Source organism: Neovison vison, chromosome 6 (genome assembly GCF_020171115.1).
Source record: "Neovison vison isolate M4711 chromosome 6, ASM_NN_V1, whole genome shotgun sequence".
NCBI classification, from domain to species: domain Eukaryota; kingdom Metazoa; phylum Chordata; class Mammalia; order Carnivora; family Mustelidae; genus Neogale; species Neogale vison.
In genome coordinates, this window is record NC_058096.1 from 25,272,774 (window position 1) to 25,299,364 (window position 26,591).

Genomic DNA, 26,591 nt, shown 5'->3' on the forward strand with positions numbered 1-26,591 from the left:
AAGGGAAAAGGCAGGAGGGACTTGAGAGGATCATGAAAAATTCAGAGAAATTTGAAATTCTCATGAGAGAGAGAGAAGCTTTTGAGGGAAGTCAAAAGAAGCGTGTTCTAACCTGTGTTGTCATGTATTATTTTTAAGGTGTTTGGAATTTAAATGCACAGAAGGGAAAAAATATACAACTTCATTTTCAAGAATTCGACTTAGAAAATATTGCAGATGTAGTGGAAATCAGAGATGGTAGAGAAGATGATTCTTTGCTCTTAGGTAAGTCTGTGATTTAAATACTATGAAAGTTGCATGGCTCAAGACATTGGATTGATAGAGAGAGCATTTCCCAATAACTGTAATCATTTTTACAACTAGCAAAATGAAATTACAACAGCAGAATAACATGTCAAATTTTATGTGGAGCTTCCAAAATGAGAGTGTTTACAATTATGACAGAGTAATATTCTTCTTAAGCATCCTTGGCAAACCAGAATTAATATTTTTGCATGAGTGGTTTCAACCAGCTATATTAATATACTACAGTAAACATTACCCATTGGAGAATAAAAGCTAAAAGAAATATATTATTCAATTTAAGATGCATTATGTGTACATCATATTTCCAAAAATAGCTATTTTTTTTAAATTTTTTTTTAAAGATTTTATTTATTTGTCAGAGAGAGAGAGAGAGAGAGAGTGAGCACAGGCAGACAGAATGGCAGGCAGAGGCAGAGGGAGAAGCAGGCTCCCTGCCGAGCAAGGAGCCCGATGTGGGACTCGATCCCAGGACGCTGGGATCATGACCTGAGCCGAAGGCAGCTGCTTAACCAACTGAGCCACCCAGGCGTCCCCCAAAATAGCTATTAAATCCAGTTTTGTTTCACATCAAACTGAAAGAACAAATTGTGTTTTTTGCAAATTTTTTTTATGATTTTTTATTTACATTTCATTATTGCTCTGATTGCCTATTTCTCTAGGACCAGCGGCTCCTATATAAGTACCTGAGAATGATTCAAATATTGACCAAAGTTGATTTTTCCCTATCTTTTATTGATTACTAATTTTTTCAAAATACACATGGGGGAAAAGTGTACTATTCTGGAGGAAATTCTTATATGTAGTTCATAAAATACACAGTAACACAATAAAAACTATCAATCAAATGTAATAGCTAATATTCTATTTAACTACTACCAGTTTTTAAGAAAGTGTCTCCTGATAAGTAATACATTAAATTATGAAAATGCCTATAGGGCCAACTGGAATACATGAAACAACATACTTCACAAATAAAAGTGTTCTATCAAACTGTGTTTGGGACTCACATTAATCATTTCCTACAAAACCTGGCCAGCTAGCTATGCAATGAGGATGCAATCTCATGAACATGGCAACCAGTGGAAGAAGACCAGAAGGAACTTTCCATAGCTGTACAGGGGCAGGGTGGTAGAGAGGGTTCCCAGTGTTACTAACTGATTACTGCTTACATGGTGTTCGCCTGCAAAATCCCACAAAGTTCTAAAATTCAGGCTTCCTAGAAGAGGATTTTGAGAGCCACACACAGAAGACATCAACAATGAAAATCTCAGTGGGGATGGGAATCTAATGGTAATAAGAACTGATGAAATTCAAATTTTATTTTGAGAAACATAGTTATGAACATATTTTGAGTTGTTTTCCCATTTTTACTTTATATTGTCCTTCTAATGAAAATTCAGTTTCTCATGATCTAAGAATTCATTTTCATCATTTCACCTCTTAATATTACATCAATTATTGAAAAGTAAACAAGAATTCCAGAGGATCTCAAAATCATATTTTTCAAAATTGAGGCAAGAAGTCCTTTTGAAACAATCATTTTCCAGGATTGTAATATATAAAATATCTAATAATATGAGGGGTGCCTAGGTGGCTCAGTCAGTTAAGCATCAAACTCTTGATTTGAGCTCAGGTCATGATCTCAAGGTTGCGAGAAGGAGCCCTGCATTGGGCTTTGCACTGGATGGGGAGCACGCTTACAGATCTCTACCTCGGCCCCTCCCCCGGTCCCTCCCTAAATGTGTGTGTGTGTGTGTGAACATATTTTTTAAATTAGCCTAAGCTTTATTGTGTAGTAGAGAATATTTCATTATTTATGAAACCCCCAAAGCCCAGGACTTAGTGGAAAACATTTTGAAAACCACCACTTAGGTTTATATTACCTGTCTCTAATTAACCTAATCCTTCAGCTTAGGTTAATGATTCAACTCACAAGAAATATCAAATACATTTGGACAAAAATTTACTAAGGGAAGTTATAACCCCCACTGTTTTATAAAGGTCTTTAAAAGCAGTCATTTTTTTTTTTTTTCTGGGAATCACATGAGTTTGAAGAGTAGTGGCGCTAAGCCAGTAAATATTAGGAGGAATTTATCATTAAAGCATAGAGCCACAGAAACTTCAGACAATCCTGGAAAAGATCAATAGAGAAGTTGGCTTTCCTAGAAGCAGTGTCCAAAATCTAAAAGGAAGTACACAATTATGCACATGTGGTCACTTCCTGACCAGCCATGTTGCATGTTGCATACCTCTATAAGATGGAACTGTAAGAACAGGTATGCTTTCTTCTAGATGCAAAGGACTATTTCAGTGATTTTCTTGTTTTCAATTGGAACAGCTGTGTATACAGGGCCTGGCCCAGTCATGGACGTGTTCTCAACCACCAACAGAATGACTGTGCTTTTCATCACTGACAAGCTGTTGGCAAAAGGGGGATTTAAAGCAAATTTCACTACTGGCTACTACTTAGGGATTCCAGGTATGTGCACTTGGGATTACATGTTGCATTGTAACTTTCAGAGCAAAATGATAAAAGCATGGAGTGTTTCAAAGCCTAAATGTGACTTCAGTGTCTGCATTTGGATATACTCATTCTCTGTCATCACATCAGAGATTTTCTTTCCTCCTTTACATCTGCATAACCACTGCCTAGGTCAGTTCAAAGCAGGAATGCACATCATTTTCAGCAGGTTTACTTGCTCTTCGATGGGGTGTCAAGTTGTGAATTTTGTTCACTTAAGAGGGCCATTTTAAATGTTAAAAAGCAGGTTACTTGGCACTATGAAGAAGGAGGATGATCTGTCAAGTTCCCTTTGCCAAAACCATTTTCAGAGAACAGCAGGGAGTCAGGCAAGTGAGCTGTTTGGATTCCAACAACATCCCGTTAAAAAATTAACATCATTAACTTAAAGACAACCAGTATAAAGCTGCTGCCATGAAGGATACAGGAATTTGGTGCTGATACCACTGGTATGCACAACCTTCTTATTCTGTATTTTTTATCATGCCATAACATAATCAGCAGGAAAAAACAAAATTGCATGCCTGCTCATCATGGATATACCTGTATTTCTATACCTGTAGATAGAGGATATGATACAACTCTTTGCTTCTGACAATCTAGAGAGAATTTGTGATTACTTGCTGCTCCCCTTGGACTATGATTTTTCTTATACTACTGCCCCTCCACTTTGGTTCTCTCCTGGTGCAAATATGTCAGGAAGACAGAATACATGTCACTTCCTTTATCTATCTTCCCTTTCCATAGGAGACTATGATCAGTTTGTCTTTGACTAGACTATCTAGAAAAGTGGTAGGGCCAAAGCATTGATCTTCATCTGGCCTGTTATCTAATCTCAGATCCAGCGGTACAAGTATCTGTTCCTCCCCTCACAACTAGCCCAGAATTTTGACTTCATCTCTGAAAGTTGTACGCTTTCTGCTTAACTGCAAAGTTGGTCTGTATCTTGTCCACCCTCTGGCCATGGAAATAAGCCATAGCAAGTATTATCCAATCTACTTAGGTAGGAGTGATAGCTCAATCAACTAATCTGCCCTTCTGGGTTTCGTGATCAGTTTTAGAAACAGCTATTGTGACTTATAAGCAATAGTAACATATATCAATCAAAATATTCAACTAGTGAAATAAGCAAACAAAATATTAAAAACTATGACAATTAAATAGTATAAAAATAGGAATAAAGACTTTCTGAGATTTACAGAAAATTAGATTTTTATCTTAAAATACCGTACATAAAAAGGAGAAAATGTAGAACATGACTTAATTTCAAATTATTATTACTTTACAAATTAAAACTGTTTCTTTTAAAATCATATTTATAATTATTTTTCAAAGAAATAAGAAATATAGTGACATGACAGTAGCAGTAGATGTTATATATTTATATAACAATATGTTTATAAATATATAAATATATGACTATATATAATATGTATATGGAGAGAGACTATATCTATAGTCAGGAACTAATTTAGGAAAGAACCATATCACTGTTTTGAAATTTATTAATCAAGGTAATTTTGAGACAGTCGTTTTGTTTTGCTTTTGTTTGTTTTTAATTTCAAGTTTTCATTTAAACTCCAGTTAACATACAATGTAATATTAGTTTCAAGTGTAGAATTCATTGATTCATCACTTACACATTATACCCAGTGCTCATCACAAGTGCCTCCCTTATCCCGTCCCCCACTCACAGCCCTCCATCACCCCTCAGTTTGTGCTCCATGGTTTGCTTCCCTGTCTCCTTTTTTTTCCCCTTCCCATACTGTTTTGTTTCTTAAATTCCACATATGAGTGAAATCATAGGTATTTGTCTTTGTCTGACTTATTTCACTTCACCTAGTATTCTCTAGCTCCATACACATCACTGCATATGGCAAGATTTCACTCTTCTTTATGGATGAGTAATATTTTGTGTGTGTGTGTGTGCACGCACGCCACAACTTCTTTATCCATTTACCAGTCAATGAACATTTGTGCCTGATATTTATAGCAGCATTTCAACAATAGCCAAATTATGGAAAGAGACTATCATTTTTTAATCAAGCTACAGATTCTGTTCCTTGAAAATTTTGTTGCTACTGATTGCACTATGACAACCATGTTTGTCTGCCTATATTTTATTCTAGTTTTTCTCTTTGTGGTGTACCTATTATTTTAATTTCAATTTCATTCAACATTTGATTTAACTTAAGTTAATCATCTGGTTTTCTGATGAGACTTTTAAAATGTAGATCAGTATTGGACATGGATGAGAAAAATTTGATAGGTAGTATTTAGTTCTAAGATAAAAAAGACTTTGGATGTGTATGATTGATAAATCTAATTGGTTCTTATTATTACATAGAAAGTAAATGACATAATAAAGAATTTTAGTTAAGGATAGAAGACACAAGATGGTTTCAGCATTATTTTTATACCTAAAATTATAGCTTCTAATTTTTTGTAGAAAATTAATATTTTAAATTTAGCTTCTAGTATCTTGCTGAACTCCTGTCCCCCAAAAATGATATTACAAAACAGTTGCACCTTAAGATATTGAGAATACCATGGCCATTTTCAGGCAGAGGAATTTCCAGCTGAAACTCTATCACAGCCTAATTATTCTTTCTGATTTGATTAGATGTCTTTGTTAATTCATTAATTAATTATCAACCATAATTATTTGGTTGATAGTATACCTAGTCAAACACTCTTGCACCAAAATATCCACATTTCCACAAAAATTGCTGCACAGGGTTACCTGGGTGGCTCAGTCATTGAGCATCGGCCTCTGGCTTAGGTCATGACCCCACGGTCCTGCGATGTAACCCTGCACAGGGCTTCCTGCTTAGCAGGAAGCTTACTTCTCACTCTCCCACTCCCCCTACTTATGTTCCCCCTCTCACTGTGTCTCTCTCTGTCAAATAAATAAATAAAATCTTTAAAAAAAATTGCTGCACATAAGCATGATCAAGAATGTAAAAACAATAGATAAAGAGGTGGAAAAATGTGAGAATCTGCAATGGGCATGCAGGAAAAAAAAACACCAAGCCGCAATTTGAAAATAATAAGCATTTCCAAAAGAAAAGAACCAGTCAAAACTGACAGTGAAAAGTATAAAGGAAGAAGAATTATATATTTTCTGGATTTGAATAAATGCCTAAAAATCACAAAGTCTTACTGCTGTCTGTAAAAAATTAATAAGCAATAATCAGCATTATACAATTTCTTATTGAATTTTTAAATTTTAACAGAAAAATCATTTGACAAATTCTAAACAGAATAAATATGTTAAAAATCAGATCAGCTTTGGGGCACCTGGGTGGCTCAGGAGGTTAAACACCTGACTGTTGATTTCTGATCAGGTCATGATCTCAGGGTCATGGGATCCAGCCCCGTGCTGGGCTCCATGCTCAGAAGTCTGCTGGAGATTCTCTCCCTCTCCCTCTGCCTCTCTCACCTCTCTCTCTCAAATAAATAAATGAATCTTTAAAAATTCAAATCAGCTTTATATATTACCCATTTAATGATGAATACTTACAGACGATATAGTGATATTTCTGAGATTTTGTGGAGAATTTAATGTATGGGCATCAATATCATCTATTTGGCATCTATCATCTATTATTTGAATGCAAAAGAATTAATTCTTCCAAGTATCTTAAAGTAGTGTAAGAAAATCCCAAATACCTACTCTGCTCGAGAAGAAGGCTTCCCAAACTTTTTCAAAGAGTGATGTCATGGAAATAACTTTTTAATAAAGTATTATATTTTTTAAACATGATATTGTATACCTGAAACTAATACAACAAAGTATGTTAACTATACAGGAATTAAAATAAAAAGCTTAATTAAAAAACAATCTGAATTTTTTAAAAAAGAGGAGAAGAACTGAATATTTTTTTCCCAAAAAGATATAGAAATGACCAAAATGAACATGAAAAGATGCTCAACATCACTCATTAGGGAAATGCAAATCCAAACCACAATGAGCTGTCAACTCACACCTGTTAAAATGACTATTGTTGAAAAGACAAGTAATCAAAAATAAGTGTTGGTGAGGATGTGAGGATGGGAATGCAAACTGGTACTGCCCCTATGGAAAACATTATGAAGGTTTCACAAAATTTAATATTTGGCCTACCATATAATCCAGCAATCCCACTTCTGGATATGAATCCAAAAGACATGAAATCAGAATATTGAAGAGATACCTATACCTCCATGTTCATTGACGTATTATTTACAATAGCCAAGATATAGAAACAACCTCAGTGTTAATCTATAGATAAATGGATAAAGGTGATGTGGTATATTATATTCAGTGGAACACTATTCATCCATGAGAAAGAAGGAAATCCTGTCATTTGTGACAATGTGGATAAAACTTGAGGGCATTATGCTAAGTGAAATAAGTCAGAGGAAGACAAATACTACATAATATCACATACGTGGAATCTAAAAAAGTCAAATTCTTAGCAATGGAAAGAAAATAAATAAATAATTAAGGAAAGAAGTTTATTTTTAAAGAAATGAAGATGAATTATAAAACCAACCGAACTAATGAGATTAAGAAAAAAAAAAAACTAACGCTAACCAAAAGTGATTTTTTTCATAAATCTGAATAATTGGAATAATTATTAGGCATCTCACCATCTGCAAAAAAGAAATCACTTTGATACAAAACTTTAGAGAAAGGTAGGTCTTAAAAACAAAACAAAAAAAAACAAAAAAAAAACACACACAACTTAGATGGGGACAGAGGAAAAAGGTGGAAAGAATAGATCACAAAAAGGAATACAACAATAAATTTATTCCAACAAAAATATTACAGTTTCTGGTTTTTAGTAGATTTTTATGAGATAAATACAACCCCAAGAATTTTGAAAAATATCACAAGCAATTCTCTTCACAGTAAAAAGTCTAAAGAGCACAATCTACTACTTCTAATATGAAATAAATCCCAAGTTTTTGGTGTAGGGGGTTATTCATATTTGTTTACCCATTTGCTACATTGCAATTACTATGATCATGTTATTCAGGAAATAAAACATTTAGAGAGAATTTCCGATTGAAGCTTGAATGGAGGATTCCATGACCAACACCGAGTGGTGAATATTCTGGGAATGTGGTTTCCCAACACTCCTGGACACAGGACAGTTGCTGCTGCAGAGTAGAAAATGGAGTGAATGAGTCGTCATCAGAACAATCTTCTCCCAGCGGGATTTTTACACCAAAAGACTGAAAAGCAATTAGAGAAACAGGAATTGGCAGTGGAAGATAATCAAGCTGGTAATGGAAAGAGAGGTTCAGCACACTTATCTGTTTATATGGTTCCCTGCTTTGATGATCATTTTAGAAAGAAGTATAAAAGGGATATCACAAATTTTCAGCATTTATGCACTTCGTTTATCTTCTGAGATATTTTAAGGGTACCTTCAAACACATTCAACTGAAATATAAAACAATTGTATAGCACATTTTTGTATCTCCTTTCCTTGTCCTATTTTTAGCATTTCCTTGTAAATTAAACTAGGGTATATGAAATATAGATTTATTAAGATTGGTCTCCCATAAACGTCCCCTCATTGCTCTTTTCTGATACTCAGGGTCTTAATTTGGAATTCAATAGTGCTTATCAGGCAACTGTGGAAGTGGCAGCTGATTACATTTAGGGGTTTAGAGCCCTCCCCAGATTGTGTGGCATGTGCCTTAGAGATCAATTCAGTTCCATTTAAAGTCAAGCATATGTTGACTAAATGAGGCAGGGCTACTGGAGACTTCATAAAAAGAAGATGGGGAAATTCAATTCTTAGCAATATTTCTTCTTCCCTGTCTCACTATGGGCATAAAATGATTGGAAGTAAGATTTCAGAGGCCACAGAGAGTTACACTTTGGACTAAAGACTTCTTAATGAAGCTGAACTGCTATATGTTGCAAAGAATCAAAATCCAGTTCACGCATGTAAGGAAAATTTTGAAAGAGTTTATTCACACTTTCTCCACATTTTATAATTTCTACTCAGTGCAGGAATAATCGATCATTTTGCCTCATTCAGCATTTTTTCATTGTATGCATCCATTTTATGGAAGCAAGTTATTTTTTTTTTTTTTTAGACTCGTAGAGTATAACCTCAACAGCTTCAGACCAAGGCCACAGTGCAAAAATAAATCACAATATTCAGATCTTTATGCATGTATTCATTCATATTTTCATTCAGAAATTTAAATTTCCATTCAGCAAATATGTGCTTTACTAAATAAATATAGCCTGATGACACTAGTAAAAGAGTAAAATTATCAATAAACTTATCTATGATTAAATTGTTGGCATTGAGAACTCATTTTTACATAATGATTTTAACAAGCTATGAAAACAAAGTAATGAGATAATTTAAAAATAACTCATGGTGAGTAATATTCTCTAGTAAGATATTTAATCATGGATATGTAATTAGGCTGTCAACTTTTTAAATAAACATAATATATATCAAAGTATAGATTTAAAATAGAATATATAAATACAAACACATGTATACCTAATTTTGAGCCTTCTTGCTTTTTAAAGGAAAATTAATAGTGGAGAAGTAAAATATAAAATCAGTAAAATATTAATGTTTGCATTAGAATGTGCAATTGTCTTTACCCATTTATCATCTCACTAATCTGGTTAAAAAGTATGTGTTTGTGAAACAAATCGATAATTACATTTACAAGAACATCCCTAATAGTATTATAGTTGACATATGTAACCTACTTCTCTCATTGAGGTAGAGATTTGTAGAAACAACCAGGCCAGCCACGTCTCCCTTAAAATATTTTTTTTAATTAATGTGACTTAAATTTGGGTTGCAAAGCTTCAAAGTTTAAAATAAAGTATAAACAATTCCAATTATTGTTTTAACAGATCCAGAGGAAAAAATTAAGGATGCTTTCTTGTTGTTTATACTGTTATCTGGAGGAAAGTAGGACAACTGGACATGGAAATGAGAATGTTAATTTAAAATATCAATGAGGGGCGCCTGGGTGGCTCAGTGGGTTAAAGCCTCTGCCTTCGGCTCAGATCATGATCTCTGGGTCCTGGGATGGAACCCCACCTCAGGCTCTCTGCTTAGCAGGGAGCCTGCTTCCTCCTCTCCCTCTCTGCCTGTCTCTCTGCCTACTTAAGATCTCTGTCTGTCAAACAAATAAATAAAATATTTTTTAAAAAATCAAAGAAAGGGATTCCTTCAAAGTGTTACACCTTTTCCTCTTCAGAATATTATTCATTGAACATTCAATATATCCATACTGGTATACCAAATACCTTTCTTATTCTTTTTTTTTTTTTTTTAAGATTTTATTTATTTATTTGAGAGAGAGAGGAGGAGCCAGGAGCAGAGGGAGAAACAGGATCCCCACTGAGCAGTGAGCCTGAAGTGGGGCTTGATCCCAGGACCCTGGGATCATGGCCTGAGCCAAAGGCAGATGCTTAACAACCTAGTCACTCAGGTGCCTCCCAAATACATTTCTTTTTTTATTTTTAACTGACTTTCAGTATACACTAAGACATAATCTTCTTTATCCCCATTAGACAGTAAAAGAAACTAAGGCTCAGAAAGAGTCATTTAGTTGCTTGAGGTTGAAAATTAGTGTAAAGAAAATGGCTAAATTCTAGATCAAACCAAGGTCATAAGATTCCAGAGCTTATGTTTAAGCCACCATTCAAACATAAACAAGCATATTTTATCTTCATAATTTGTAGACCCAGTTTCTGTTTTGCAAATCAATAGAGTCACCATTAGCAAAGCAACTTCCCAATTTAAAAAAAAAAGTATTTCTTTGAAATCATACTTTTAAAGATTGCTTAATATTATGTCAATTCTGTTACTAGGGTTCATTCTGATCTTTGAGGCATATTGCTCATTTAACATAAGTTAATTCACTTAATGTTTAGCAGATACTACTGATTTCCCACTTTATGCCAAACATGTAAAGGTGTATGGATATTTCAGTTGGTAAACTGTATATTCATTTTTTTTCAAGATTTTATTTATCTATTTGACAAAGAGAGATGACAAGTAGGCAGAGAGGCAGGCAGAGAGAGAGGGAGAGGAGGAAGCAAGCTTCCTGCTTGTGGAGCTCGATGTGGAGCTCGATCCCAGGATCCTAGGATCATGACCCAGGCGCTCCTAGGTATTAAATTTTCTTAACTGGGTAATTAAGACTCACTTTTAGATATTAAGATATAATGTCAAATACAGCATCAAAACTTCAATATAGTCTAGTTCAAAGTTTCTTTTATCTCCCAGTTCCGGTACAAAACTTAGCCTAACAGCTTTTAAGATAGAGGAGAGTAGAAATGCTGCCTTTGACTCATTTTCTACCCATTTCCCTTCTATCTTGCTGTAACTGTAGTGTCCAAGGAGAGGTAAACAGAAAAATTCTATCACCGAAGTATTTTTCTTTTGGCTGCTTGTCCTATACGGAAGTTGTCACTCAATTTTCCAGTGTCCATTGGTCAAAAGGAAGGCCATGCTCTTTTCCCACATGGAGAAAATGCAGGCTATTTCTACTGCCATCCTCTCTCCTGGCCCCTAACTACCATCAAGGGAAGTTCTAGACTAACTTCTGACTTTAAATTTATTATACCGCAGGTGAACATAAGTCTTTATTTGTACAGCTATATGCCCACAAACATTAAGAAACTGAAGTCACCACCTCCTTTGAAGTTATTCACTATATTTCAGTTTTGTCTGGTATTTTTTAAAAAGCTGATCATGAAATCAAATTATCTGGTTTTGACCAGCATTTCTTATTATAAAATGGAATAAAATAGAATAGATAAAAATTCAGAGTTGAATAGAATAGAAAAGAACAGAACCAAATAAGGGTATTTAATTTAGTTACACACACACATGAGTTGAAAGAAAATATAAAAGATCTTGCATTAATCCCATGGAAGCACTACCCCTTGTGATTCTTTAGTGTAAAAGAATTACAGGTGAGGAGTGACTGATGGCCTTCCTCCTTTAAGGCCACTCATATGAATTATTGTATTGGAGCTTCCCTCACTTGGGGTGCTGGATGGCACCATCTTCCCCTCTCCCACTTGAAAATCCTCTTCTTCAAGGACATTATGCATTTTTTAAAGAAAAATCTAATCCTTTTTTACATATATATATATATACACACATACACACACACATATATATATATGTATATTGCTGGAAATAGGTGATGGGTATTAGTAATTACTGCACCAATTTTGATACTTTTTTTAGTAAGTGTTGTAATGTCTACATGTGGTATCTCTTTTTATAGTGTAATGGTACTTATCAATACTCTCAGATTCAGGGCTACAACCTATTTTTAAAACTATAAGAATAATTCCTTTCAAGTGACATTACATTTTATCATTATAAATTGAGAAAGTCCATATGGAGATTAATACAGTTCAGTTCTGAAACAACTTCAACATGAACTGTATCTCCTTGAAAACAATATAATAGTTTATGATTAATACCCATAATAGCTTTCAAAATATAGATTTCCTTATTTTTATCAAGAGCTTTTGCTTCTCCATTATAATCATCCTTGTACAATGTAGGGGAAGAAACACCAAGCTTCTCCATACCGAACCACTATCTCCCTTCTCAGGGAAGCCAAATTCCACGTGGCCTTCAACAGAGATCCTCATACTGGCATGTAGCTATCCCTCCCAAGTCATAGTTAGAAATCACATTTAAGGAGCAAACCCCACTTGCCCTGAGCAAAACCCTGCAAGATCAAACAGTTCAAGGAAAGAGCAGCATCCACTTTCCTCCAACAATGAGTATTTCCTGTAGGCCTATTTTTGCATCACTCAAATTCTGGAAACCACCACTGCCTCTAGATCCATTCAGTTCCTTCCTTGTCCAGCCTCTTCATTTGCCTTCTGATTCTTCAGTTGCAATCACATGCTTGACTCCAACCCTGATTTACTTGTTTGAAGCTCCATCTTTAAACTCCTCACAAATTACTGCTGATGCAGGATTTCCTTTTCTTTGTGACTACTTTTCCCCACCCAACCCATGAGTTCACTGTTTCCAGCCTGGTCCAGCTTTGGTCCTGCCCAGAGGCAACTTCCACATTTCTCTATAGTATAGGTTTGGATGTATCATTTGGATGGTGAAATCAATAAATGTTTTCATGCTTCTGTAACATTCCAATGTATGTTTGTATGTTCATTTGGGGTGGACAAGTTTATTGAAGAGACTAACAGAGATGTTGAGGGAGAGATGTATCCTAAACCTCTTAGCCATCTCTTGGAACTGCTCTGTGCTCTGCTACAAAGATGCCTAAGGTTTTCTCCACACTTTTCTCAAGTCATGTCTCTGGCTTTGACACTGCTTTTGCGGAGGTATTCTGAGCAACTAAGTGTATATAGTCTTATCTGATATTAAATCTAGCTCAACCATGCACTGCTGTAGAAGGCTGATGTGTAAAGAGGTAGAAAAGGGATGGATATTATAGGTTTATTTATGTGTCTCTCTTCACCCTATAGATAAATATTTTCTCTCCATAGAGCCCTGCAAGGAAGACTATTTTCGGTGTAAGAATGGAGAGTGTGTTCCACTGGTGAATCTCTGTGATGGTCTTCTACACTGTAAGGATGGTTCAGATGAAGCCCATTGCGGTATGTTCTATTTTGAGAACACTTTTCTCACTTTAGCCTTTACATTTGGAGTCTACAAATGTAAAAAGAAAGATTAGGAATGTGTTTATCAGGATGTGTTTTGGTGCTTTTGGGTATGATCATTCCCCAGTGATTTCAGCTCCTCCAATGCCATTCTGGTTCGGAGAAAAGTTAACGTGCAGAGCCCTGTTTTTGTTTATTTGTCTACTAACATTTGACTACATTTGGTCATTTTAAGTCTAGGAAAACCCACATTCACATAGAAAGCATAAAACACCACAGAGAGTCAGTGGCCTGCACCAGGCCCTCTAGCACTGCCCTTAGGGACTATGATGCCCTGCCCACTGCCTGCATACGGAGACACCCTCATGTTTACTTGGAACTGTGTTAGACTTGTTCTTTTGCATTCTTGGTTTTCTGTACCTATTCTTCCTGCTTTGTTGAGTCTGTAATCTAGCCCAATTCTAGATCTCTATAATGGGATGAGCAATGGCTACTTTTACTATGTCTTGTTTTTATTTCTAAACAAATGTTTAATGCTACTTATTATGTGTCCCACACTCTAACTGAGCACTGTAAAGCAATCTTAACATAAGAATTAGCTCTTTTTAGCCATGAGAAACCTGAGGCTTGGAGAAGTTAAGTGGCTGCCAAAGATCACATACCTAATAAGGGGCTAGAGTTGCCTTTTCAACTTAAGTCTGTCTGATTCTAAAGTGAATGCTCTTATTTTGCTCAGAATACGAAAAAAAAAACTGTAAACAATAACATTAATTACAGAATTACAGTATAGTGTTTGTGGTGAAGCTATCATTGCTCATATTTCACCTGTTTGATAAACTCACTCAACTTGGCCCAGTGCCTACCTGGCCACTCATAACCTTTATACTGTATCCAACATGCTTGTAAGATGGCAGGGAAGAAGATGGAAACCAATCAGCAACAACAACAACAAAAAAAAAAAACAAAAAGCAAAGCCAAAGAAAATAGCTTCTAGGGAAGGAAGTAGAGAAAAAAAAAATGCTTGAAGTTGTTTCTGAACTTGAATTTTCCTTCTTTTAGAAATTAAGCTTGTAAGACATGCTCCTCACCAATAACTTTATTTTCTGTTTATTTGCTGCATTGATATGCAATAAACTTCCATATCTCTGCCTTTTCCACTTTTATAGTTCTATGAAAGAGCAATGTTAAGTCTGTCAAATTTGTATTTTTCGATTTAGGGCTTCTAACATACTCTTAAGAAAAATTATCATCAATCTCTAAACTCTAAATGTTAAGAACATTACACATGTACTTTACTATTTTTTTTTTTTTCTTTTGAGAGAGAAAGCAGCAAGGAAAGAGGAGGGGCAACGGGAGGGGGAGAGAGAGAGAAATTTAAGCAGGCTCCACCCCCAGTGCAGAGTCCATCTCAGGACCCTGAGATCATGACCTGAGTTGAAATCAAGAGTCGGATGCTTAAACAACTGTGCCACCCAGACATCCCAACACATGTTATTTAGAGCCCATGATTTACTTTTGACGACTTAGGTCAAAATGACCTTCTGTGTGATCAAATCTCTTTAGTGCGTCTTTTCAACGGCACACTGAACAACAATGGTTTGGTGCAGTTCAGAATCCTGAGTACGTGGCATGTAGCTTGTGCTGACAACTGGACCACCCAGATTTCAAATGATGTCTGTCAGCTGCTGGGACTAGGGTAAGTAATTCTACTCAGCTCTGTTTTAAGAGATTCTCAAACTTTTTTATCAGTATTGAATTGGGTTTATTAAGACATCTTTTTAAATTTATGGCAGTTATGAATTTAGAAAATACATGTGAGCAAAAGGAAGAAAATAAAAATCTTGAGTAACACCATTTTCAAAAAACACTTCAAAAACAACCACTGTTAATAGCCTTTTTATAAATATGCTATAAATGTAAGTATATAAAAATAATGTCTTAAAAAATCATACAAAATGTTATGTCATGCTGTTTTATAGCTGACTTACACAGCATTTCTCATGCCATTACACATTTTCTATAGATTATCAAAGAAAATGAAATATTCTGTCATACTATATCACCAGATATATACCATACACACACACACACACACACACACACACACACACACATATATATATAATATATCACTAACCACACAGGTCCTTAGAGAACATGCAATTGCTGTATCTTTGCAACATTTCCACAATAATTTCTTTGGGAAATCTGTAGCAGTATAATTACTGTGAGAAAAGGTATATAAAATTTCAAGATTTTTTTGAAGTGCATAATGAAAGTAATAATTAAATATTAATGATGCACCTAAAATTTATTATAGTTCCAGTCTGTCATAATATATTACATCAAAAATACAAGTTCAACATTTTCCTTTTTTTTACTTTCCCACCAAATCTCAAAAGTAATGAGCTTTAAAATAGAAGGAAATCATAGTGATAATCTTCTTTTAAGTTGTATAATCAACTCTCATTTAGCATTCTGGTCCTTTGGTATTCATGATTTGGGAGATTTAACCATATTAGATCATGGATGGTTATTTTATCACTTATAGTACTATATTATTTGCTAGTCTGTCCTGTCGTATTAAACAATAAAATCTATAAATATAGGAACTACAACTATTTTATCCATTACTGAATGCTAATATTCAGACTTATGATTGTCTCAATATATAGATATTAAAAAACATATTTAAAGCAATAAATTATTCATTACATATAAATATATGTGCCTATAAAATAGAAATATCTAGCTATTTAAATGGCCAAAGTTGTTCAACTATAAATCATTATCATTTTCCTTCTGTCCTGATGGGGAGTGATTTTCTAATCTATCCTAAAAATTTCATATAAAGTGAAAAATTCAACATCCACACATACCCACAGCATTTGACAATTATCTCAACTGTTCCTAGTTCATCAAAATCAAAGGTAATCGATTGCTTTCTTTATAAGGGGCCCTTCTTTCTAGCTAATAATCATATAGTCTTCATACTATAAACAGATTTTCAAAATTTATTTCAAAATGTTTATTTTTTTAACCCAAGACATATTTCCCACTAGAAATAACCATAGGTCTTGATGTAATCTATAATGGCTATTTAATTTCTAGTAGACTGGAAGAGGTACATTGTATATTAATACCAATCTAGTGCCTAACCACCACATATAGGTATTTTACCATAGGAAAATATGCTGAGTTCCCATTCAGAATATCAGAAATGCCCCATAATTTCTTGCAGTTTGAAATGAAAGCTCTCAGTTTCCTTTACTTCCTAAAATGCTGTTCATTCAGAATGTGAACTCTCCAGCTTTAAGCCTCATTCAAGTGATGTCAACCTCATCAGGAAATCAGATTCCTTAAAGAGCAAAGGGAAGATGTGAGCTTTATCACCCTTTATGTAAATAATCCTCATTTTGATTTATATGCATTAAATGGAGACTTCCTGTACTTTATATATTAGTTTCTATAATACATTATAGCTTGCATTCTAACAAAAATTCTTTCAACATGGGAAACTTTGAGACATAAAGAGGCTTGGAGGAAGGTGAGCTGTAGAGGGAATAATTTTTTTTTTTTTTTTTTTGGAATAATGTTTTTTTGATGAAGGGTCAACAAAATGTTGTTTTGTTTATTTGAAAGTTGTTTATTTATCCTCACTTCAAGAAAAGCACAGGATAAGTGGCATTGATTCCAGATTCCTACTTTAATGTTGATTTTAGTTCAATAGTAAGTTCACACAAGTGAGCCCCTAGGAAGTCATTTGCTTTCACTACTGAATTTGTCAGTTATTCTTAGGAATTGTTTTATAGACTCAGGAATTTAGTAAAGATTAAGCTAAGGCGATTGGTAACTTGAGCTTGTTTCCACAAGTGATGAATCCACATACTCTGGATGATGGAGCTTGTGTTCCAATTCACCATCTATCTAGGCATCATTGTATGGTTATAGACACAGGAGGTTCTTTTTTTCATTCTGGTTGTGAATCTTAACTGAAGAGTTTCCTGGAGGACATATGGGGTCAAGATGAATCATTTATAGAGACCAAAATATCAATATTTTCACTGATAGAAATTTTTAAAAATTTGAATAAAATAATTAGCAATTCCTACAATTGCATGAAAGAGAATATTAAAAAGGAAAATATCTTTATTACTTTTTAACAGTTGCTAATAAAAATGTATTATTTTGATGACTTCTCGATCAGAAATTTAAGCATTAGCAAAGATATTGCGTCTGTCCCATGGATGGGTAAAACGTGGTTTTGCTTTAAATATGGTGGAAACAGACACATAAAAAGATAATGACAATGTAACATGATAAACACAATGTCCTAAAGGAGACCCACTCACTATGGGCATGTCAGGGAAGGCATTCTAGAAAACAGGTTGAGCTGAGTGAATGACAGGCAATCCCACACAACTGTGTACTATCTATTTACATGTTTCTCCCAGCCAGATTTTATACTCTCTAGTTCACTGACCTCATTTCCTATGAATCACAGTCCTTCCAGCAGGAGACAGGGACAAAAAACTAGATTTTTTTAGTGTGTATCAAGCAAATCCCACTGCCTTAGATACAATATTTTTGATGAAGGTCAGGCACTTGCTTTCTTCAGAAATGAGTCAGGTAATCTCTGCAAAGACTTTAATCTTTGGGCCTACACTTATTAAATAGTCTCTGTAGTGCTCTAGTAATTGAAAGAAAGTTATAGCCTTAATGAGAATGTGTCTAGACTGGCGCATGGTAACCGAAAGAAAACTTAGTGAGTTTAAAATGATGTGTTTGGTACAGTGGAAAGTAATTTAGGAGTCAATTTATTAAAAAGGCACTGTAGTCTCTCAAGATTATTTATGCAGATAGGGTACAAAATGCAATTCCCCAAAGACTCTAGTAAATCATGTGAGGCAGATTTCATCAGCCTTCCCTCCTTTAAATGAAACATTTTCATTCTCTGCCATTTATAGCATGCATAAGTAAAAAAGTACTTTAAATAACACTTTCATGTCCCTGATCAAAGTATGAAAGAAAACATTTTACAGCAGTGCAAGGATAAATGTTAAAGAAATTTAGGGTAGTGATTTTTAAAACGTTTCCTAGGAAAGCACCCTACTTCATTATTAACCCAATACATGAACTTTGTGGTTGACTTGCCTTGCTAAGCCATTTAAAAACTACAAGTCATCAAGTCGGAACAGCTTCACAGAATTTAGGAAATATTAATGTCTTAAAGATAGAGTTGAGTATACATGCCCCTATTAGGCTGCTTATGAAGAGCTGCTGTTAATTTTTAAATCCTGTAATAGTACTATGCAAGATACCTTCAGTTCAAACGTGAAAAGCCTCAGGTTGAGTCTCTCATTCCCAATCCAAAATAAGAAATGGAATTACTTCTTCCATTTCAGAGGTGTTTTGAAACTGCAGGGGAGTTGGGGGTAAAATGTTGTTTTTATTAGCCTTCCAAATAATCAGAGCATTAATGATGTAATATCCTCTATAGGCACCACCACAGATTTGTATCCACAATTAAACACTGGGTCCTGGAAAACTGAAAATAGAGACTGTGTTCCATAGTAGTTTTAAAAATCGGTAGACAAGAAGTTTTTCTGCTCTTGTCCATACTTCCTGTCGTTGTCCCCAAATTTTCAACTATGTAGGAAAAGCTTTAACACAAAACAACAACAAAGATAAGGTACAGGAATTAGTAGAAAAAATTTAACTACTAACTTCTACTTTAAATAATTTGTTTTGGTATTTGCTAACTTCACAAAGAAATAATTAAATACTATTTTCTATTATTTTAATTTCTAACTTGAAAGTGTAGCACCAAAGGAAAATTTTTATCATATTTTTAGCTACTTTCCTAGGGTGAGATGGGGTAGGGGCAGGTTGTGGGCAAGGTGGTAGGAAAAATTGAATTTTGCTTGGTTTAATTGACCAAGCAAAAATGTTCATCATTTACCTGATATATAAACTATAACTCTGATATTTTCCCTATTTTAAAATTAGAAATGAATTAACTAAAAATAAGTAAGGAGAAAACAATTACAGCAAAGCATAGTAATTTTATAACTTTCTAAGATTCGTATTTAGTAAGTTTATTATTCACCATATTATGAAAAGTGCCGTAGCTAGAACATTCTGTCTGTTACGGGTAAGGGAGTGAAAACCAGTGTACCACTGACTAGTAATTAAAGAGTTTGGTCAGCAGCCCCTAAACCTGGTTATAGTTAGAATCACCTGGTCTTTTACCCAGACATTTGGATTCAGTGTGGTCCATGGTTTTTGACGTTGGATTCTTAGGACCAAACTAGCAGCATCTGCAAGCCTGGAATGCATGTACAGAAATGCAAATTCTGGAGTTCCACTGGAGACCTGATCTTGAGCAAGTCTAGGGTAGAGTTGGCAAACTGTGTTTGTGAAAGAGCCTTTCAGGTGATTCCGATGCTAAAGCATGAGAACCGCGGTCTAGGGTAGGCTTCCTTAACCTACTCTTGCATGCCATGGTCACTTTTGGCAGTCTGCTGAAACTTACCAACCTCTTCTTAGATTTGCATATTTAAGAGTAAAAAATAAAACATGCATGATTACAAAGGAAATTAACTTCCTTAAAAAATAACTATCAACGGGCACCTAATGGCCCAATTGGTTAAGCATCGAACTCTTGATTTCAGCTGAGGGTCGTGAGATCAAGCCCTGCAAAGGACTCCCCATGCCGAGCATGGAGCCTGCTTGAGATTTTCTCTCTCTGCCTCTGCCCCCAGCCCTGGCAACTCACGGACACTCTCTCTTTAAAAAAAAAAAAAAAATTAAAAAAATAACTAGCAAAATATTATAATATCATATAGTGATATATATTTATTTAGGTTTTGGATAAGATACGTTGGAGGTTCTAATGATTACTGTAAGACAAAAATTAGCATGAATTATATTTTTAGATGTATGCACCCACTGTAATGTTTGCTTTGGCGACAAAATTATAGGTGTTATTATCAGTGTGACTGATCATAGTGACTATCAGTCACCTACATTTGTATAAGAAAGGAAGACACATTTCAATTAAAAGTTAGCAAATGTTAATATGTAAATATTTCTTATCTAATTACAAACCCCTTACTTATTATCACAGACAAATAGCTTAACAGACCCCAGACCTAGGCTAGTGTGAGGCCCAGAGATCTTGGGTCTTTGCAGAGTCCCAGGTGATTTTGGTGGGGTAGTCGTCTCAATGGAACCCATGAACTTTTGTGTACTTGTTTCGGTAGAAAACAGAGAACTTGTATAAAGCATCTCTAAAGTCTGGCAGTTTGATTTCAACTGGTATCAAAAGCAAAAATAAAGTGAAATGAAACAGAAAATCAAACTTTTCTTTCTTTCTTTCTTTAAAATTTTTTTTAAAGACTATATTTGACAGACAGAGATCACAAGTAGGTGGAGAGGCAGGCGGAGAGGAGGAAGCAGGCTCCCCGCTTAGCAGAGAGTCAGATACAGGGGCTCCATTCGGGGCTTGATCCCAGAGTCTCAATCCCAGGTCCTGGGATCATGAATTGAGCTGAAGGCAGAGGCTATAACCCACTGAGCCACCCAGGCACCCCTCTTTTCTTTTTTTTTATTGAAACCAGCTTGAGGACCATCTCTGACTTAATCCAGGGGACTCCTTAATTTGTCATTCTGACACCAGTCTATTTTGGCTTCTCTAAAAAAAAAAAAAAAAAAATTTCTTGTCCAGTAGCTCAAAATAAATGTAAAGAGCTTAAAGAAATCTCTATAGGAAGGACGTCATTAAAAAGGAAAAAAAAAAACAAAAAAAATCTGTTGCTTGGTTTTCACCAACCACACCCTGGAATTATTGCTTTCTCTGAAAAATACATTACTGATTTCTCTCACTAAGAATTTGAAAACAAAGTATTGGGAATTAAGAGACTCTTTTATATGAAATATCATATTCGTATTGATACAATTCAGGGAGAATTCTCACTGTCTTTAGTTCTTATTTTGACTTCTACTCTAATGGATATTTTGTAACCCCAGAGAGATTTATGTGGCAAGGAAATTGTTGAGATTATAATCATACATATAAAGGAGTAAGAAAATATCTTTTATGTATGGCACAACTGTGAATCAACTACCAATAAATTTTCTACAACATATAGCTATTTGGTCTACAAAAGTCTGGTACGGACTTTTTTTTAAAACTCAAAAACTTTTTTTTACTCAATCCATTACATATAAACCAATATCCTTTATCATTTCCTTAGATCCTGGTTTTTGAGGAGTTGTTTGTTTGTTTGTTTTATTTAAATTCAAGTTAATTAACAAAAAAGTGCAGACAGCCAAATGCAGAAAAATGAAACTGGACTACTTTCTCACACCATGCACAAAATTAAAGTCAAAATAGATGAATGACCTAAATGTGAGACAGGAATCCATCAAAATCCTAGAGGAGAATTTCTTCGACCTCAGCCGCAGCAAATTCTTGCTAGATGGGCCTCCAAAGGCAAGGGAAACAAAGGCAAAAATGAACTACTGGGACTTCAAGATAAAATATTTTGCACAGCAAAGGAAACAATCAATGAAACTAAAAGGGAACCTATGGAATGGGAGAAGATATGTGCGAATGACATATCAGATAAAGGACTATAATCCTTAGATCATGTTATTTGTGAGGGATTTTCTATATTCTAAAACAGAACTAGTTGAGAACAGGAGAAAACTTTTGCCCTGTGAAATGAATAACAAAAGTTTTCTTGTTCATTTTATTTCCTGTCTAAAAATTATTTCCAATCCCTCAACCTGCAAATAATGCTATATATTCTATGAGACCAGGAGCCATTTTGAATAAAATTGATAAGAGCGAATAGAATATACTCTCTGTCCCTTTCTTTAATTTTCCTTCTTCCTCTTTCCCTTATTCTCATTCTTCCTGATTTTTTGCTTCCTTCCTCCCTTTCCTATTCCCTTTCTTCTTTTCTCATTTCCTTTCATTTTCTTCCTTTCTTTATAACCTTACCTTTTCAAAAAGAAATTGGGGTGAATAACAAAAGGTATATGCAATAATATTAGTAGAATAGTAGCTGAAAATAAGGTCTGAGGAAATAAAGAGGCAAATTTATAAGACATATAGGAACAAAACAATTATTAGTATTTGTGCCTGAGGTTCCTGGAAACCTGTGCAAAAAGGAAAACATTAAAAATTGCATCACTTTAATTATGAGATAGGATAAATGCTCCCAGTTCCATAGGAGAGACAGACACTAAATTCTTTTTTTTTTCTTTTAACATTTTACTTATTTATTTGAAAGAGATTGAGTTCATGAGCAGGAGGAGAACAGAGTGAGAAGGAGAAGCAAACTCCCCACTGAGTGGGGAGCCTGAAGTGGGGTTCAATCCCAGGACCCTGGAATCATGACCTGAGCTGAAGGCAGATGTTTAATTGACTGAGCCTTCCAGGTGCCCTGGAGACACTAAATTCTTTTCTTTTCTTTTTCTTTTTTTTTTTTAAAGATTTTATTTATTTATTTGACAGAGAGAGATTACAAGTAGGCAGAGAAGCAGGCAGAGAGAGAGAGGAGGAAGCAGGCTCCCTGCTGAGCAGAGAGCCCGATGCGGGACTCGATCCCAGGATCCTGAGATCATGACCTGAGCCGAAGGCAGCGGCTTAACCCACTGAGCCACCCAGGCGCCCCGAGACAGTAAATTCTAAAGGAAATTTTCCATGCATGTCCTTTTAAAGTAGTAATGCATTGAACAAATACGCGCACTGATGCATCCCAATGTTTATAGCAGCATTATCGACAATAGCCAAATTATGGAAAGAGCCCAAATGTCCAACAACTGATGAATGGATAAAGAAGAGGTAGCACATATACACAATGGAACATTACCCAGCCATAAAAAAGTGAAATCCTGCTATTTGCAATGACATGGATGGAGCTAGAGAGTACTATGCTAAGCAAAATAAATCAATTAGAGAAAGACAAATACCATATGATTTCACTTATGTGTGGAATTTAAGGAACACAACAAATGAATGCGGGCCAGGAAAAAGACAGGCAAACCCAGAAGCAGACTCTTAACTATAGAGAACAAACTGAGGGCTGCTGGGAGGGACGTAGGTGGGAGAGATGGGTTAAATGGGGGAGGGGGATTAAGGAGGGCACTTACTGTGATGAGCACTGGGTGTTATATGTAAGTGATGAATCTATGTAAGTGATGAACCTGCAACTAATATTACACTGTATGTTAACTAACTGGAATTTATTTATTTATGATCTTATTTATTTATTTGACAGAGAGAGAGATCCCAAGTAGGCAGAGTGACTGGCAAAGGGAGAGGAAGAAGGAGTTTCTCTATGGAGCAGGGATCCGGATGCAGGGCTCGATCCCAGGACCCTGAGAGCATAATTTAAACCGAAGGCCCACGCCTAAGCACTGAGCCACCCAGGCGCCCCAACTAACTGAATTTAAATAAAAACTTGGAAAAAAAAGAAATATATGCACTGAAAAAACCTCATAGTAAATGTAGAGGTGTATGTCATCTGCCTCTTATCTAAAAATAAATAAACTCCAACAGCAGCTAAGAAAATATAATTCCAAATGAATCCAGGATATAGTACAGGGATTAAGACCACAGTCTCCAAGATGTTCACCGTAAGGATCCTGTTTGTGACAATCTTCCCTAAGTATTATTTCTCTCAGCCACATTTGAGGTAGGAAATGCCAGGAATTTGTTTCCTTCCTAAGACCATTCCATCTGTGGGATAACACAGAACAGCTACCAGACTGACCCATTAGTTTCTCTCTTTTTCTTAATACAGTAGCTTGCGCAAATGAGGAGAACTGATTAGGTGAAAATAATTTTTTTCTATTGGCATTTTTCCCCTTCTGTGTATCACAAGATCTTAGGAGTTGAGGTCAGAAAATCTAAAAATAATTCAGCTTCCCTATTTGCTAAGCTGTGGTAGTGTTGGGGACTGATAGATATGTTGTGATAAATGTGGTCAAGGAATAAAGCAATTTTAGCTGAAATGTGTCCAATACAGTCATGCCGTTTACCCAACTGCCCACATGCCCTGACTCTGAGTAGGGTGTTTTGCCATCCTTTGCCTCAAATCCCTTTCATTCTCCTTTCCCTTGCCTATTCAAACGCCCTCCCCACCTTCTGCCCTGCCAAATCAATCCCTTGATTTCCCACCAGTCTGTAAAAGAAGGTCCATCCTTCTCTAAAACCCTTTTCAGACTAATCCCACCTGGCCCCATTCATGGCTTAAGCCTTGTGGGGTGTGAAACGAGCCGCAGGCCTGACTGCTGCATTTGCAACATTTGTTATTATTCTGTTTAGCTTTAGTGTGTCCAACAGTTTAACAGGTCCCTACCTAAGCTCTTGCTTCCGGGAGGAATTCTTATCAGGGCAAATACAGTCTGAGGAGCAAGACAAAAAATAGGAAACCCAAGCAGGCCTGAGAAAAGACACAGATTTAATACTGTACAAGACCCTCCAGGATAGCCTTCTTATGCTCCCTAGAATCCATCTCTGCGTGTGTTTTTATATTCCATATAGGACCTTAAAAATAATGATTGATGGTGGGTTGCATTTATAGGCTTCTTTTCCAACATAGAATAAGGTTTTCCTGAAGCCAGGGGAGCCCTCTGAGGAGGCATAACCTATACAAATGGTAATAAAGGTTTAGAAAGAGGTAGTCGGGAGGCATTAGTGTGTCACAAGGTAATACCATACGGGCATGTTTCTATGTGATACCGTATTTCTACAGATTCCAAACAGCTGTGCTAATGTGTGGTAGAGCTATCTAAATCTGCAGAGCTCAAATTTTTAGGCTTTAAAAAATGCAAACTCTCAGCCAGAATCTTGACAGAGTGCCTCTATAAACATTAAAAATGAATTTTGTTGGGGCGCCTGGGTGGCTCAGTGGATTAAGCCTCTGCCTTCGGCTCGGGTCATGATCCCAGGGTCCTGGGATCAAGCCCCGCATCGGGCTCTCTGCTCTGTGGGAAGCCTGCTTCCTCCTCTCTCTCTGCCTGCCTCTCGCCAACTTCTGATCTCTGTGTCAAATAAATAAATAAAATAAATCTTTAAAAAAAAATGAATTTTGTTGCAAGAAAAGGAAACTGAGGCAGGGAGCGATTCAGTGACACACTTTAACTGCAGAACTTAATATAGCTTATTCTTTTCCAATTCAATTTTTCAGTCATTCCGAGATTTTGTTTTTCAAAAATAAATGGTGATAATAAAAGGTTGCTAACCTTTCATGTTGCCAAGAACATCTGAAATATATTTTATTGTCTCCATCATTTCTTCAAAACAAAAAGTAGTTGATTGTAAACTTACTCTGCGGCTTGTGTTCTATTTACTGTGACTACAAACTGGAATAAATTGTGTTCAGTCCGGAAAAGGATGTGTTGACTTTGGCAGGACTTTAAATGCAAGTAGTGGGTCCCAAATTAAATTCCAAATTCTAGCATCTAGCACTGACACTTGGAAATGTTGTATGACCTGATGGCTCTAGACATTGTTCTTGGGCTACTGACATCAGTATGTACAACACAAAATTAATTTCACGAATACTTAATAATTTTCTTTCCAAAAGAACGTTTCAGTTATTCTGTTCTGTATTCTATATTCCAAAGAATAAATCTGTAGTATTAACTGCAGTCTGTTTCCTCATGTGAATTTGAGACTTAACATGAGGAAATGTAAAGAAGACAATCTCAGAATACAAACTTCATGTCCTTTTTTTTTTCCATGTGCATGTATAATCTTTATTTTTTTCCTCTGCCAGATAGTGAGAACATCAAATGGAATAACATTGGACAATTCAAGGGTAGAAGTATTAACATTTACTAAATATTCTTTATCTTTAAAGCTTTGCCTCTAGTCTTTTTTTTCCTCCTAGAATAAGCTTATGTTAAAAATTTACCTGCCAATCCCATCATAGTATGCCAGTGGTAAGCATGTAATAAACAGATACTAGATTTTTTAAAATGTATTTATAAATACATTTCAATATTTTTTCAATTTAATTTTGTCCACATTTTGTTTTGAATTTCTAGAGATATTAACGCAACTTCTCATGACATGTATTAAAAGAGCTAGTGGGACTGCCT

General features: G+C 35.4%; 1 protein-coding gene across 1 annotated transcript in view; it reads left to right on the plus strand.

Moving 5' to 3' along the window:
- TMPRSS15 (transmembrane serine protease 15) overlaps positions 1–26,591 on the plus strand; it is a 119,398-nt gene that overhangs the window by 60,134 nt on the left and 32,673 nt on the right. The window contains exons 15-18 of the mRNA XM_044254991.1: positions 139–264; positions 2,645–2,785; positions 13,356–13,466; positions 15,033–15,165. Coding sequence (XP_044110926.1) covers positions 139–264; positions 2,645–2,785; positions 13,356–13,466; positions 15,033–15,165 — 511 coding nt within the window. The remainder of the gene's footprint in view (positions 1–138; positions 265–2,644; positions 2,786–13,355; positions 13,467–15,032; positions 15,166–26,591) is intronic.